Source organism: Lepidochelys kempii, chromosome 3, assembly GCF_965140265.1.
Source record: "Lepidochelys kempii isolate rLepKem1 chromosome 3, rLepKem1.hap2, whole genome shotgun sequence".
Classification (NCBI taxonomy): domain Eukaryota; kingdom Metazoa; phylum Chordata; order Testudines; family Cheloniidae; genus Lepidochelys; species Lepidochelys kempii.
In genome coordinates this window covers 131609657-131625709 of record NC_133258.1, presented here as the reverse complement: position 1 = coordinate 131625709, position 16053 = coordinate 131609657, and the positions used below count along the sequence as shown (strand labels likewise).

The following is a 16053-nucleotide window of genomic DNA, read 5'->3' as shown; positions in this document are numbered from 1 at the left end:
ATAAAGAACCTCAATGGTTACAAACTCAAAATTGAACAACAATCTACTAAACTCTGCTAATTCTGACTAGGTATTTTAACCTGTTAACTGACATGCCAATATCTTCCCCAACAATGACAATTCAGAATAAGTTGACTAAAAGTGGAGGACTTTTTCAGGCACATATAATTTCCAGTATGTACAAGCAGCTGTAAATTATTATTGATGCCAAATGCACTATTTTACAGTTGTAGCTGTTTTAATACATTACAAAGTGGCAACAGAGCATTTACTGGACCAGGTATAGGTCATTGTGACCTTGACTATAAGTGACTTTATAGTCTTAAAGAAAAACACCAATCATTTCACACAGCCTAGAAGATTAAAATTCACCTGTTATGATGAACGAGCTGCATTTATTGTAGGAACATATCCCTCCCGACCCCTCTGGACACAGAAAGCCTTGAATATAGCAGAACCAGCAAGGTTCTCCTGTGGAGGCAGCAGGGAGTCCATGCTGGGAGTCTGCAACGCCTGCACACCATGCAGCACACCTCTGTAGGTGCTTTCTGCAATCCAACATAGCACATGGTTTTGGGACAGATAAGAAACAGGGCAGGAATGGAAAATCAGTGCAAATTCACCTGCCTTTACACTGAGGGAGGACAATGCGGAACAGCTGGAGCAAAGGCTACTTAAACCAGAGAGAACCTCAGCAGTAAAGTATCTTGGAGAGGAGACTGCATTCCCACCCAAGCCACAGAGGTGCCAGCACACAGAACATGGCTTGAGCAAATGAGCTGAATGCAGGATTTGGATCCATTATTCTTATTTATGTAGTACTATAAATCTGCATGATCTTTGTTGACACAAAATCTGACAAGTTCCTGTCCCCAAAAGTTTATAATCTAAATTAGGTGAAAAAACACCACATTCTTTTCAAGGGGGAACAGGAGGGGAAAAGAAACGATGACAGAGAAGGTATACAGCAGCAAGTTCACTGTTATGTTATTTCGGAGCCCATTACTAACGATGTTCCCCACACACTTTTTCCCTAAAGCAGAAACATTATTTATGATGCTGGTACCATGAGACCCCATTGCAAGAGTTCCAACTTACTCATATAATGGTATAACAATCTGCAATTATTTAGTTTATACATTTTTAAAGAACTTTCAAGATAGAATATGTCAAGTACTATTAAAATCACTTATTGTCAATGCAAGAAAGAAGAAAAAGAAGATTGAATATGCTCCTGTAACCAAATCCAAAAATAACAGAAGGTACTGGAATCAAAGCATAGTCTCTGGCAACTGCTAGGCCACCAAACTGCGAGACAGTAGAGACAAATTTTCACATAGAATAAAAACAGGCACGAAAGCTACAGAACAAGAAAAAAATTCAAGTTACCATTGCCCACATTCTAGATTAAAATTCAGAGATGAATCTTTCTTTGGACATTCTTCTGACAATTTTTAAAATAAATTAGCACATACAAACAACACCACCTCATTAATATTAATAAAATCAAAACAAACCCAGTAAATGCAAAGGGTAAAAAGGAAGAAGAGATAAAACTGTATACTGGTGATCAGATAGAAAATAAAGTTATGATAAACAAGATTCTTTTCTAAGTTCCTGCTGGCATATAAAGACAGCGGGTAACATTTTCAAAAGAGAATTAGGAGCTTAAGTCCCATTAATACTCAATGAGACCTAGGCTCTAAAGTGCCTCTAGTCCCTTTTATAAATGGGACTTGGGCACAGTAGAAAACGTGACCCAATATGTCTATACTCCTATATGTACATTAAGAGAAGCCACCAGGCTGTGCACCAAACAAAATTATGCATCCCAAGATGCACTTTCCTTCCCTCTCTTCCTTCTCCATTGTTTGTTCCTATCCCTCAGGATGTGTCTCTCTATTTAGCTTGGAAGCAAGCATATCTTTTTAATTTTTGTCCGTATGGTGCCTAGCACATATTTTGAGCATGCAAGGAATAAATTACACTTACCACATTGCAAGTGCTGGGGAGAAAGTGTATGTGCTAGTAAATAAGGAGCATGTTGAAACTGATGATGATTAATAGCTGAGGGAATAAAATGCTTTTGGTAAATGTGTCTTTGATCAAAACAAAAGGGGGGAAGAATTTTAAACAACTGATAAAGAAGGAAGGTCTTCTACAAATATCTATTGATTAGGGTTGTCGATTAATCACAGTTAACTCACGCGATTAACCAAAAAAAATTAATTGTAATTAATCCCACTTTTAAACAATAGAATACCAATTGAAATGTATTAAATATTTTTGGATGTTTTTCTACATTTTCAAATATATTGATTTCTATTACAACACAGAATACAAAATGTACAGTACTCACTTTATATTATTTTTATTACAAATATTTACACTGTAAAAATGAAACAAAAGAAATAGTATTTTTCAATTCATCTCACACAAGTAGTGCAACCTCTATCGTGAAAGTGCAACTTACAAATGTAGATTTTTTTTGGTTACATAACTGCACTCAAAAACAAAACAATATAAAACTTTAGAGCCTACAAGTCCACACAGTCCTACTTCTTGTTCAGCCAATCACTAAGACAAATACATTTGTTTACATTTACGGGAAATACTACTGCCTGCTTCTGATTTACAATGTCAGCTGAAAGTGAGAGCAGGAGTTTGCATGGCACTTTTGTAGCCGGCATTGCAAAGTATTTACATACCAGATATGCTAACCATTCATAGGCCCCTTCATATTACAGCCACCACTCCAGAGAACATGCTTCCATGATGAAGATGTTCCTTAAAAAAATAGTGCGTTAATTACATTTGTGTCTGAATGCCTTGAGGGAGAATTGTATGTCCCCTGCTCTGTTTCACTCGCATTCTGCCATATATTTCATATTATAGCAGTCTCAGGTGATGACCCAGCATGTTGTTTGATTTATGAACACTGTCACTGCAAATTTGACAAAATGCAAAGAAGGTACCAATGTGATATTTCTAAAAAATAGCTACAGCACTCGACCCAAGGTTTAAGAATCTGAAGTGCCATCCAAAATCTGAGAGGGACAAGCTATGGAGCATGCTTTCAGAAGTCTGAAAAGAGCAACACTCAGATGCAGAAACTACAGAACCCGAACCACCAAAAAAGAAAATCAATCTTCTGCTGGTGGCATCTGACTCAGATGATGAAAATGAACACACATCGGTCCACTCTGCTTTGTATCATTATTGAGCAGAACCCGTCATCAGCATGGGTGCATGTCCTCTGGAATGGTGCATGAAGGGACATATGAATCTTTAGAGCATCTGGCATGTAAATATCTTGCAATGTTGGTTACAACAGTGCCATGAGAACGCCTGTTCTCACTTTCAGGTGACATCGTAATCAAGAAGTAGACAGCATTATCTCCTGCAAATGTAACCAAACTTGTTCGTTTGAGAGATTAGCTGAAGTATGACTGAGTGGACTTGTAGGCTCTAAAGTTTTACATTGTTTTATTTTTGAATGCAGTTATTTTTTTGTACATAATTTGACATTTGTAAATTCAACTTTCATGATAAAGGGATTGCACTGCAGTATTTCTATTAGGTGAATTGAAAATACCATGTCTTTTGTTTTTTAACAGTGCAAATATTTGTAATAAAAAATAAATATAAAGCGTACACTGTACACTTTGTATTCTGTGTTGTAACTGATATCAATATAGTTGAAAATGTAGAAAACATCCAAAAATATTTAAATAAATGGTATTCTATTATTGTTTAACAGTGCGATTAATCGTGATTACTTTTTTTAAATCGCTTGACAGCCATACTATTTATAAAGAGCAGCTATATCATCCTTGGAAACTCTGACCATCAAATCAACTTGATCAGATTATATAATTCCAAGTGTATTAGGGAAATTAGCAAATGAATTTGTTATTATATCCAAAAAACTACATTAAAAGAATGTTAAGGTTAAAAAGTCAAGCACTCAGTGTAAGGAAATGCCAGAATTAAGATTGCCTGTGCAGCTGTCCAGCCCCACCCCAAACATGGGTAGTTCTAATAGGGCAAAGGGTGTGACAAGGAAGCCTTGGAGAGATGTTAATTCAGCCTCTGCAAGTGGCCACAAATTAAAGCTGCCATCCCTTGGTAGAACTCCCAGGAAGGATGTTCAGAACAAGACTAAGGAAGGAAGGAGAAGAAAGGTTACTAAATTTAGTTTGAGCAGTTGAGTATTAATGAATTTGGAAAAACAATTTCATCATTTATCTGTACAACACAAGGCACAGTCAGAATATCAATAATAGTAAAATAATAATAAGCACTATTGCAAATCCAAAACATTTTGTACTAATAAATGTGAAACTGAACCAGGTATAAACAAGAAGTGTTTATTGTCCAAGCTGAGCAAAATGCAAAGAATAGACAATTTGTAACAGTAAGAAGCAAATAAATTAATTCTTATATATCTTTCAGACTGAATAATCTGTGTTATTAAAAACAGTTTTTGTTTGTTTTTTTGAAAAGCAGAGACACGTTTTTTTTCCTGACACTGTCCCTTTAAAGTTTATATTGCAAGCACTAGGCTTCTTTTTTCTATCTGCATTTCTCTGATTATCTGGTTTATTTTTTTTTTAATATACATTCCTCTGAGTCAGGTAATCTTTGAAGAGCATGAGGGAAAACAAATGGCAGCTGATGCAATGGTTCAGCAATATAAATTCAACATGTCATTGAAAATATAATGGAAAATAATTAAAATGCATAAATACCTCTTGATGGTCCCAGGGAGATCCAAGCTAAATGGAATTTGATATGACAATGCTAAAGTGTCATCTAAGGCCTTGCTTATTTCCTGTAGCTCTCTCAAAGATACACAGCTAAGCAAGGCAGTCAACTCGCAGTCCTGCGACTGAATAAGCCTATCTTGCTCTTCAATATCTTGTCTTAACTGTTGATCTTTTGCTTCTAGCACAGCCAGCCTTGCTCTGAGGTCTTCAATTTCTTTCTGTATGGAGTAGAGACCAAAGTTTATTCATTAACCTTGTTAAGGAAAACAACTCTGCTGCTAATAAAATATAGTATATTATAGGCAGTGCAGATGGCAGTCTATAGTTAAAGGTGACAAGCACTTTCCGTTATAAGACTTTATTTTCAGTTTCTTATAACTTTGCCAAACTTTGACCATTTGGTCTGAAATTTTCCATACTGGGTCTCTGCCTCAGGCTGAATTTTTTGGAAATTTTCAGCAAAAACAGTTTCACTGTTTCTCAGCACAACGTTAGGGGAAAATACATTGTTTTTACCCATGTTAATAATTTCTTATAGACATTTTATTGAGATGCTCTAACACCTCTATGCTCTGGAGCAGGCGCTTGAAACTTCACTGGAGGTCAGCCCTGTGTCAGATATATGTCTTTTCCCGTCCCTGTGAAAATCTGGCCAAGTTATGGACCTATGAAAAATCTCAGTTTCCACATGATCAGTACAGACTTGCTAGAGTTTGGCAGCTAAATTTTCTGAAGATTCAATCTAGACTAAGCATTCCATCTACATCAGTGCAGGGCTGCAGGAGCTGAGCAAGACTTTCCCTGCAATTGCTCCTCCCATCTGCCAATGTGGTGGCAGGCACAGGAAGAGAAAGAAGGGAGACTCTGTCTCCTGTGCATCAATACTCCACAATATTTAAGTTTGTAAAAAGCATAAGAAATAAAATTAAAACATTAATAAAACATTACAAAGTTGCAAAGTCAACCACTCTTGTCCAAACTAAATTCCACCCTTTGTGTATTATCGTAGTCTTTAATGACATGATCAAACACTAATTCTCAATAGGACCCGTGTGTCATTCTGTGCACAGGATGGATGGTGCTCTGAGAAGGAACCAGGGTTGTGCAGTTAATGAGGCTGTTGACTTAGGACCACTGCCTCATTTGTTGCAGAATTCAGAAGGTGGGTAGCGAGCAAGGCAGAGGATTGCATGGAAGAGAAAGAATGATCTCATTGTCTAGACAGCTGAATGCTAGTCTGGAGAACTGAATTCTATCCTTGCCTGTGCCACACAGTTTCTCATTTTCTGGGTGTCTAGCACCTGGGGGCTCTGATTTGTAGAAAAGGTGAGTGCTCATAACTGCAAACAAAGTCAATGATAACTGTGCTATGAACACATTAAGTGTTATAAAATGATACATTCTCTGCAAAATCAGACCCTAGGCATCTCAAAATGGGCACCGAAAATTAATGTGTATTTTGACATCAATGTCTCTGTGTCTTAATTCTCCATTTGTAAAATGGAAATAATACTGCCTTTCCTCCTAGGGGTGCTATGAAGATAAATTCATTAACGTTTGTGGAGCACCCAGATACTCAAATGATGAGCACCATAGAAAAACCCATGAGGATAATTAATAATTCTGTATTCAGAGCAGGGTTTGAATAGTGTGCTGGGGCTACACATTAAAGATTAATGAGGATAAAATGGAACATTGAATAGCTGCTCATTCACTAAGCACTGTCCAGTCTGTGCACTGAATGAGGTCAGGGTCCTGTCAAAAACATAGATGTGATCACATAATTAAAGATTGTCATAATGCATATATACAAGAGGGCTGAATTAAGGATGCAGAGGTAACCTTGTATTTGGCATTTCCTAATTTCTGAGAGCTTGACTTTGCAACCTTTACATTCTTTTAATGTAGTTTTTTTGTATATAATTTAAATGTTAATAATATTCAGTAAAGCAGTAATGCTCACTTTCTGAAAGGTATATTTTAAAGTTTGCCAGAGAGTAAACATTATTCCAACTTTATATTTGTATTACTTAGCATAAGAAGAAACAGTTCTTGCATATTAAAGGACCAAATTAGCTCAAAGAATTCAACTTACTGCAATGTTGCACAGTAGATGCATCAATAATTTTATTTTTTCTTAGAAGTAGCAACAAGAGAACAGAGCAGCTGATGTTTCATCCCACAGGCATTTGTCAAGGAGATAACAAAGGTCAGCAGGCCAAAAACATCAGTTTTGTTTTTGTGAGTCTCAAATCAGGTTTTTAGTGTGCACAAAGAACATTTCCTTCTCTGTACTACTGGTTTGGGAATACTGCCAGAATTTTAGATAGCCTCCACATTCTTTGAAAATGTACTAATTGTAATGAGTGCAGTAAGAGACTTATGGGGGAATGTACAGGAAGATGAACAGAACTGGTTTTATAATAGAGTTTTCATATTCAAATATCGTACACTACAATTAATTAGATACTAGTATTGCAGAGCCTGCATAAGCAAAAGAGAAAGCTACCATACACTTAAAAATAGTTCACATGCATTCTTGGGGGACTGAAACCTATTTTATTCAGAATAGACATTTTGGCTAGTAAACTGCAGTTATCTCCTGATCTTTTCCAGAAGTGTCATGGGATCTTTAATGTCCGCTTGGGCAGCCACGTGAGATGACAGAAAGGACCTCAATTTAACACTGTTACCTAAGAAATTCTCTGTTTCTTTAATGTATATGCTTCCCACCTCACCTCTTCCTACCACTGAACACACGAAAAAAATTATGAACAAGGAGCCTTGCAGTAAAGATCAGAAGAGTATGGCTGCAAGCCTCTAGTTAGCCCTCCAGGACAATTCATTCTTCAGTGTAATCACTAAAGTTGATCAGGAATATTAGAGAAAAGAGGGTTTCATTCTTAGACAATAAGGAATAGAGCCTTTTGGGTGGTGGGGATATGAAGAAAAATCTAAACTATAGTTGAAGAGTTTGCAATTAATTTTACACAAACATTACAGCAGCAGCCATTTAAACAGTTAACATTTATAACCATTACCACACAGGTTTCAGAGTAACAGCCGTGTTAGTCTGTATTCGCAAAAAGAAAAGGAGTACTTGTGGCATCTTAGAGACTAACCAATTTATTTGAGCATAAGCTTTCGTGAGCTACAGCTCACTTCATCGGATGCATACTGTGGAAAGTACAGAAGATCTTTTTATACACACAAACCATGAAAAAATGGGTATTTACCACTACAAAAGGTTTTCTCTCCCCACCACCCCACTCTCCTGCTGGTAATAGCTTATCTAAAGTGATCACTCTCCTTACAATGTGTATGATAATCAAGGTGGGCCATTTCCAGCACAAATCCAGGGTTTAACAAGAACATCGGGGAGGGGTAGGAAAAAATAAGGGGAAATAGGTTACCTTGCAAAATGACTTAGCCACTCCCAGTCTCTATTCAAGCCTAAATTAATTGTATCCAATTTGCAAATGAATTCCAATTCAACAGTCTCTCGCTGGAGTCTGGATTTGAAGTTTTTCTGTTGTAATATCACAACTTTCATGTCTGTAATCGTGTGACCAGAGAGATTGAAGTGTTCTCCGAATCATAGAATCAGAATATCAGGGTTGGAAGGGACCCCTGAAGGTCATCTAGTCCAACCCCCTGCTCGAAGCAGGGCCAATTCCCAGTTAAATCATCCCAGCCAGGGCTTTGTCAAGCCTGACCTTAAAACTAAACTGGGAGGAGTGGTAGATACACTGGAGGGGAGGGATAGGATACAGAAGGACCTAGACAAATTGGAGGATTGGGCCAAAAGAAATCTGATGAGGTTCAATAAGGATAAGTGCAGGGTCCTGCACTTAGGATGGAAGAATCCAATGCACCGCTACAGACTAGGGACCGAATGGCTAGGCAGCAGTTCTGCGGAAAAGGACCTAGGGGTGACAGCGGACGAGAAGCTGGATATGAGTCAGCAGTGTGCCCTTGTTGCCAAGAAGGCCAATGGCATTTTGGGATGCATAAGTAGGGGCATAGCGAGCAGATCGAGGGACGTGATCGTTCCCCTCTATTCGACATTGGTGAGGCCTCATCTGGAGTACTGTGTCCAGTTTTGGGCCCCACACTACAAGAAGGATGTGGATAAATTGGAGAGAGTCCAGCGAAGGGCAACAAAAATGATTAGGGGTCTAGAACACATGACTTATGAGGAGAGGCTGAGGGAGCTGGGATTGTTTAGCCTGCAGAAGAGAAGAATGAGGGGGGATTTGATAGCTGCTTTCAACTACCTGAAAGGGGGTTCCAAAGAGGATGGCTCTAGACTGTTCTCAATGGCAGCAGATGACAGAACGAGGAGTAATGGTCTCAAGTTGCAGTGGGGGAGGTTTAGATTGGATATTAGGAAAAACTTTTTCACTAAGAGGGTGGTGAAACACTGGAATGCGTTACCTAGGGAGGTGGTAGAATCTCCTTCCTTAGAGGTTTTTAAGGTCAGGCTTTTAAGGTCCGACTGGTTTATGAATGTTATAATTCTTGACATCTGATTTGTGTCCATTTATTCTTTTACGTAGAGACTGTCCAGTTTGACCAATGTCAAACTGCGGGCACATGATGCCATATATCACATTGGTGGATGTGCAGGTGAATGAGCCTCTGATAGTGTGGCTGATGTTATTAGGACCTGTGATGGTGTCCCCTGAATAGATATGTGGCACAGTTGGCAACAGGCTTTGTTGCAAGGATAGGTTCCTGGGTTAGTGGTTCTGTTGTGTGGTATGTGGTTGCTGGTGAGTATTTGCTTCAGGCTGGGGGGCTGTCTGTAGGCAGGGACTGATTTGTGAGAGTGTTGGGTCATCCTTTAGGATAGGTTGTAGATCCTTAATAATGCGTTGGAGAGGTTTTAGTCGGGGGCTGAAGGTGACGGCTAGTGGCGTTCTGTTATTTTATTTGTTAGGCCTGTCCTGTAGTAGGTGACTTCTGGGAACTCTTCTGGCTCTATCAATCTGTTTCTTCACTTCCGCAGGTGGGTATTGTAGTTGTAAGAATGCTTGATAGAGATCTTGTAGGTGTTTGTCTCTGTCTGAGGGGTTGGAGCAAATGCGGTTGTATCTCAGAGCTTGGCTGTAGACAATGGATCGTGTGGTGTGGTCAGGGTGAAAGCTGAAGGCACATAGGTATAGTGGTCAGTAGGTTTCCGGTATAGGGTGGTGTTTATGTGACCATTGTTTATTAGCACTGTAGTGTCCAGGAAGTGGATCTCTTGTGTGGACTGGACCAGGCTGAGGTTGATGGTGGGATGGAAATTGTTGAAATCATGGTGGAATGCCTCAAGGGCTTCTTTTCCATGGTTCCAGATGATGAAGATGTCATCAATATAGCGCAAGTAGAGTAGGGGCATTAGGGGACGAGAGCTGAGGAAGCGTTGTTCTAAGTCAGCCATAAAAATGTTGGCATACTGTGGGGCCATGCAGGTACCCATAGCAGTGCCGCTGATTTGAAGGTATACATTGTCCCCAAATGTAAAATAGTTATGGGTAAGGACAAAGTCACAAAGTTCAGCCACCAGGTTAGCCGTGACATTATCGGGGATAGTGTTCTTGACGGCTTGTAGTCCATCTTTGTGTGGAATGTTGGTGTAGAGGGCTTCTATAGCCATAGTGGCCAGGATGCAGTTGATAGATTTCCACTCCATACGGCTAAATGCAGTGCCTTGCATAATGACAGGTTTCAGAGTAACAGCCGTGTTAGTCTGATGTAGAAGCCCTCTACACCAACATTCCACACAAAGATGGACTACAAGCCGTCAAGAACACTATCCCCGATAGTGTCACGGCTAACCTGGTGGCTGAACTTTGAAAACCTTTTGTAGTGGTAAACACCCATTTTTTCATGGTTTGTGTGTATAAAAAGATCTTCTGTACTTTCCACAGTATGCATCCGATGAAGTGAGCTGTAGCTCATGAAAGCTTATGCTCAAATAAATTGGTTAGTCTCTAAGGTGCCACAAGTACTCCTTTTCTCATTACCACACAGATGCTTTCTATTCTAAATGGAGAGGGAGACCATGGTAATCTCAAGTATCAGTGCATAATTACTATTGGCAAATGCTGACTTTTTCATGACAATCACGGTGTCCCTACAAAATGTACGGATCATCTTACATGAACAAAAGCTGGAAAATCACATACTGATAATCAAATCTAAAAAGAAGTGAACAGGAGATTGTATTCTTCAAAACTCTCTTTTTGTCTTCAAATAAAAACTGCTAAAGATCAGTGAAGCATAGAGAAGGCAAATCAGACCTGTGAACCTAAAGAGCATACTTAAAAGATAATGAGGAAAGCTAAAGAATGCACATGAGCAACTGAGCCTTCAACTCCTCCTTGTCTGTAATGAGATTCACACTACCCCAGCCAGTCATCACTGAGATAATCAGCTGGACTACAGCCAAGTCTCTAATTGCTGCACAGAAGTAGTATGCTATACTATCAGTCTGTTTAGTTCAGCAAGAACGCCTACAAGCTACATTTTCCCCCCACTAATGGTTTTTGCCACAACTTTACTTTTCTTCTTACCTGCAACCATTGCTTTTCTTGAAGAAGCTGGTTTCTTTTTGTAGTTGAAACCTGTATCCTCTTCTGGTAAGCAGGACTCAAAAGCTTTTGCTCGTTTTTTTGCCAGAAATGTGCTTCTTCACTTCCAACCCTTTAAAAATGACAAACATTTATATTTTATGTGACGATTGGGTATTCAATTCTGGAAGATTAAAAGGAAATGTACCGTGTCACCCTAGGAGTTGTGATGACCCATCATCAAAAGAGTGTCTGAATCTTTAAAACAACATTATTTAAGAAACTAGAGTGTTTTTCCCTTTACATATCCCCTTATTTTATCAAACCCTGACTCTGTTTTTACAGCATCTCAAAGGAAAGAGGAAGAAGACGACTTGTATAGCTTCAGGCTTCCCCCAGCTATTTCATTTTTCAGCATATTCACTCATCACTGTCTTGGATGAATGGCTGGAGGCAAACTAAGGAATGCAATTTCCCATCACCATTGAGAAAAGGCTTCAGAAATGAAATATAGAAACTATCTGGAGCAGTTTCTGAGGCTTCTGTCAGCTTTTGGAGACCACACTAGAGATCAGCCAGAGTCTGTGCTATATGACGCCAACTTTGGCCCCTCTCCTATACAGAAAGCTCTTTCAAATTTACAGTCAGTGGGACTCTTCACAGTAAGCACTATACTCAGTAATAAATGTTTGCATGATTGGGCCCTAAGGTAATCAATACAATACATTAAGTGCCAAATGTGTAATGGGCCTCTCAAAATGAACCTGCAAATAGTGCAGATGTTTTCTTATGTATTCCCTGTATTTGTGCAAGCAAACGAGTAATGGCATTTCTCTGTCCATTTATGCATACAAGTATATGTGCATTTTCCATAAATATTACAGGTGCATTTTTAATATCTCACTGAAAAACTGTGGTCCCAGATAAATACATCTGTCAAGGACAAATTTTCAAACATGACTTTCTAAGATAAGCCTGCAAAATGTACTTAGATATCTGTGGTATATAATACATATACAATGAGTTTGACCGCATGATTATTATCTGCATGCATAAATGAGTATCTTCCACACAGAAAAGGCAAATTGTAACCATTTTGCAGACACATCTTAGATGCAACAACAGCAAATTCACATGGCTATGTTGCTGCCATGATTGCATGTAGAATGGACTTCCATTTTGTAAATCCTCCTTCAGCAATAGTCAGCATGGGAGATTTTAGGCTTAAAAATCCTTCAGAAATGCATATTCCAACATCATTCATAGTCAGCCTCATGCTCTACTTCCTTCTGTAAAAGCACACCTACTTCTGCACACTGGAAAAGACCCCACCTTTGCAGTCATCTTGTTCTGAACTGGTGCAAAACTAGAGCTTGTCAGATTCATCTAAGTGTTTCCTTGTTTGTGACAAACCAGTGGATTTTAAGAATATGCTGTAACTTTGACACTGAAAACTGTTTAGTTTCTCATAGTAACACAAGAACAGGTTCAGGATATTCAGAGGAAATGTGATTTCCAAGTTGATGGTACCACTTTAAGAATAACCCTTGTTACAGTGGCCTGTTTGTAGGTCCTTCACCAGCCAGTCAGAAATCTTCACCCTTTTGAGAGCTGTATGAAAGGTCACTTAGCAAAAACAAGAGCACTTCAGAGCTTCTGGGAATCCTGTACAGTTTGGCTGGTGAGGAGGTAATGATTTGTAATCAGTGTAAGGCACATACACATTAACGGTCTAGCATTTTAAAATGCTACACATAGATGGTTGCTTTTCGTATTTTGTTTTTGCCGAAGTACGTGTGTATATAATGGTCATGGAACTTTATGTTCTTGCATTCTTGCTGATATCTACATTAGAGCTAGACTTTTCCAGTGATGTGGGATTCTTTTCTAATGTGTTTATTTTTACTTAATGTTTATGAAACAAAAAAAGCATTCAGGTGCACCTAAATGCATCATTCCAACAGGCCCTCTTGACTGCTCATTCAAAACATTTCTTTTTTTTATTACCCATTTCCTCCTCTCTTCATTAACTCTGTTGTTAGTGTCTTTTTTTCTGTCTCTGTTTGATGGTATCATTTGTAATCCAACATTGCTTTTTCATTCTCCTTAGTCCCATTTGTTCTCCACTCCAGCAATCTCTGTGAGAGACTCTCGAAATAAAGTCCACTCTTCCTCCATGGTAGAATATCTTTTGGAAATCGCTACTGGGTAACTGTTAGGGGGCTTATTCCTTCACCCACTTACTTCCCTGGTCCTTCTCGCATGAACAGAGAGCAACAATACCCGAAGTCCAAAGGTGCAAACAATTCAATGTTTATTGGGGTGAATTTCCAGCAAGCATGATTCTAGTTTCCTTCCTTAGTGTCCCCCTTCCCAGCTCTGACACCACAGAGCCTTACACCTGTGTCCCTGTTCCCATTCCTGCCCTTAGCCAAACAGGATTCCAATTTCCTCACCCCCATTCCCTGTTTCCATTTCCCCCTTTAGCAAAACATGATTTCAATTTCCTCACCCCCATTCCCTGTTCCCATTTCCCCTCCCCACACCCACCCACCCACTTCCTGATTGACTGCAGACTATATAGTAAAACTTGAGTTCTGCTTAGCTATACCTTAACCAACCATTTTCCTGAAATTTAACTAACCAATCCTAACATATTATAACATGATTATGTAATCAATTATATCCCACCATCTTAACTAGTTTACACTCAGCAAAATTAACCATACAGCAGACAGGAACAATCACAGACCAGACAGAGATTATACAGACAAACAATAGCAAAGTGTCAGAGTAGCAGCCGTGTTAATCTGTATTTGCAAAAAGAAAAGGAGTACTAGTGGCACCTTAGAGACTAACCGATTTATTTGAGCATAAGCTTTCGTGAGCTACAGCTCACTTCATCAGATGCATTCAGTGGAAAATACAGTGAGGAGATTTATATACACACAGAACATGAAAAAATGGGTGTTATCATACACATTGTAAGGAGAGTGATCACTTAAGATGAGCTATTACCAGCAGGAGAGCGGGAGGGGGGAAGAAAACTTTTTGTAGTGATAATCAAGGTGGGCCATTTCCAGCAGCATGTATTTTCCACTGAATGCATCCGATGAAGTGAGTTGTAGCTCACGAAAGCTCATGCTCAAATAAATTGGTTAGTCTCTAAGGTGCCACTAGTACTCCTTTTCTAATAGCAAAGTGGGAACTATAATGACAAAACAATACAGAAATGAGGATTTCACATCCCAGCTATTGATAAGTGAGTTCTTGCCAGACAGGATGCTATCAAACTAAGTTTCCTTTTACATTTTCTAGGCACTTCCCTTTCTCTGGAGGCGATAGGCACTATCAGGACAGGATTGTATTCCTAACAGCCCAATAGCACCTTCTTTCAATGTGACTAGTTTGGAATGTGAGGATGTGACCGGTTGCTTCCCAGCTTATGGCTGCCTCTGTTGCTTAGCCAAAGGCCTTAGCCTAAGAACAGGGCTTCATAGGAATGGCTTATCAGGCCATTGGCCACCCCTCCCACTTTATCTGGCCTTCGGACCTGCACTAGGAACAAAGAATCTAGTGGCTTGGTGCCCCAATGGTGGAATCATATGGTGCAGTGCTTTGTGGAAGCCTCTGAAAGACGAGAAAAGAAATGGATATTTGAAAGTCTGAAGGTCCTAATTGGACATCCATTCTCATGACTTCTGCCAGTTAAAGACAAAAATGGAGAATACTCAGGATTCTGGTGCCCAATTTACGCACCGGCATGAGCATTTTTGTGAATTAATGAACAGATCCCCACCAAGACATAAACAACTTAATTCAAAAACGAATCCAACAAAAAACAAGCTGGTGATGTGAGAGGAAGTGATGATTTCAGTCAAATAATTACAAAAGGATAAAGCACCTTGTTTTGACAATATTCCATCAGATCTGCTAAAGGGTGGTGGCCCAGATTTAGTTCACTGGCTTCAGAGAGTTGTCTTAAGAGTTTGGGAAACCGGGTGCATTCCAGAAGATTGGAAAATGGACTGCCATCACCACAAAAAAAAGGAGGGTCATCAGTTTGTTCAAATTATAGGGAAATAGTGCTGCTGTTAGTCCCAGGGAAGGTGTTTATGGTCTTACTACTGAACTGATATATTATGTCAGCCCAAAAAAAGAGACAACCCGTGTGGTTTCCATCCAGGTCAATTGAAGATCCATGCTATATATGCTCTGCAGAATATTATTGAAAAACGAATAGAGGGACAAAAAAAAGTTAACATTGTGTTTATAGACTTTGCAGCTGCTTTTGACTTAGTGCATTGGTGAGTACTGTGCATACTATTATGTCAGTCTGGGGAGCCTCAAGCCTTGGTGTGCCGAGTGGAGAAACTGTAGCACAGTACGTTTAGCTGTGTGAGGATCTACGGTTATATTATAGATTCGTTTAAGTTGGAAAAGGAGTACACCAGGGATGCGTTCTCTCACCTACATTATTTAATGTTCAAATAGACTATGTGATGATAAAGGTGACTGAAGCCAAGTAGAAGGTATGAAGTTTAAATATTCATCATTAGGGGATGATGTTGCCTTACTTGGAGAAACTACAGACCAACTACAGCTAGTGCTGGAAGAGCTGTGGAAAACTGCAAAATCTGAGGGACTTAAGATCAATGGTAATAAAACCAAAGCTATAAAATGGAAATGAACAATGTACAGGCACAGCATGTAGATGGCAATGA

At 39.2% G+C, this 16053-nt stretch overlaps 1 protein-coding gene across 15 annotated transcripts in view; it reads right to left on the bottom strand.

Annotated features, from left to right (window-relative positions):
• Positions 1 to 16053, bottom strand: part of DISC1 (DISC1 scaffold protein) — a 382434-nt gene that overhangs the window by 234013 nt on the left and 132368 nt on the right. For all 15 annotated transcript variants that reach the window (XR_012158151.1, XR_012158148.1, XR_012158149.1 and 12 more), the window contains 2 exons: positions 11333 to 11462; positions 4752 to 4987 (listed from right to left, as the gene is read on the bottom strand). Coding sequence is in view for 10 of the 15 variants with exons in the window: in XM_073338073.1 (XP_073194174.1) it covers positions 4752 to 4987; positions 11333 to 11462 (366 nt within the window). In the remaining 5 variants the exon portion in view is untranslated. The remainder of the gene's footprint in view (positions 1 to 4751; positions 4988 to 11332; positions 11463 to 16053) is intronic.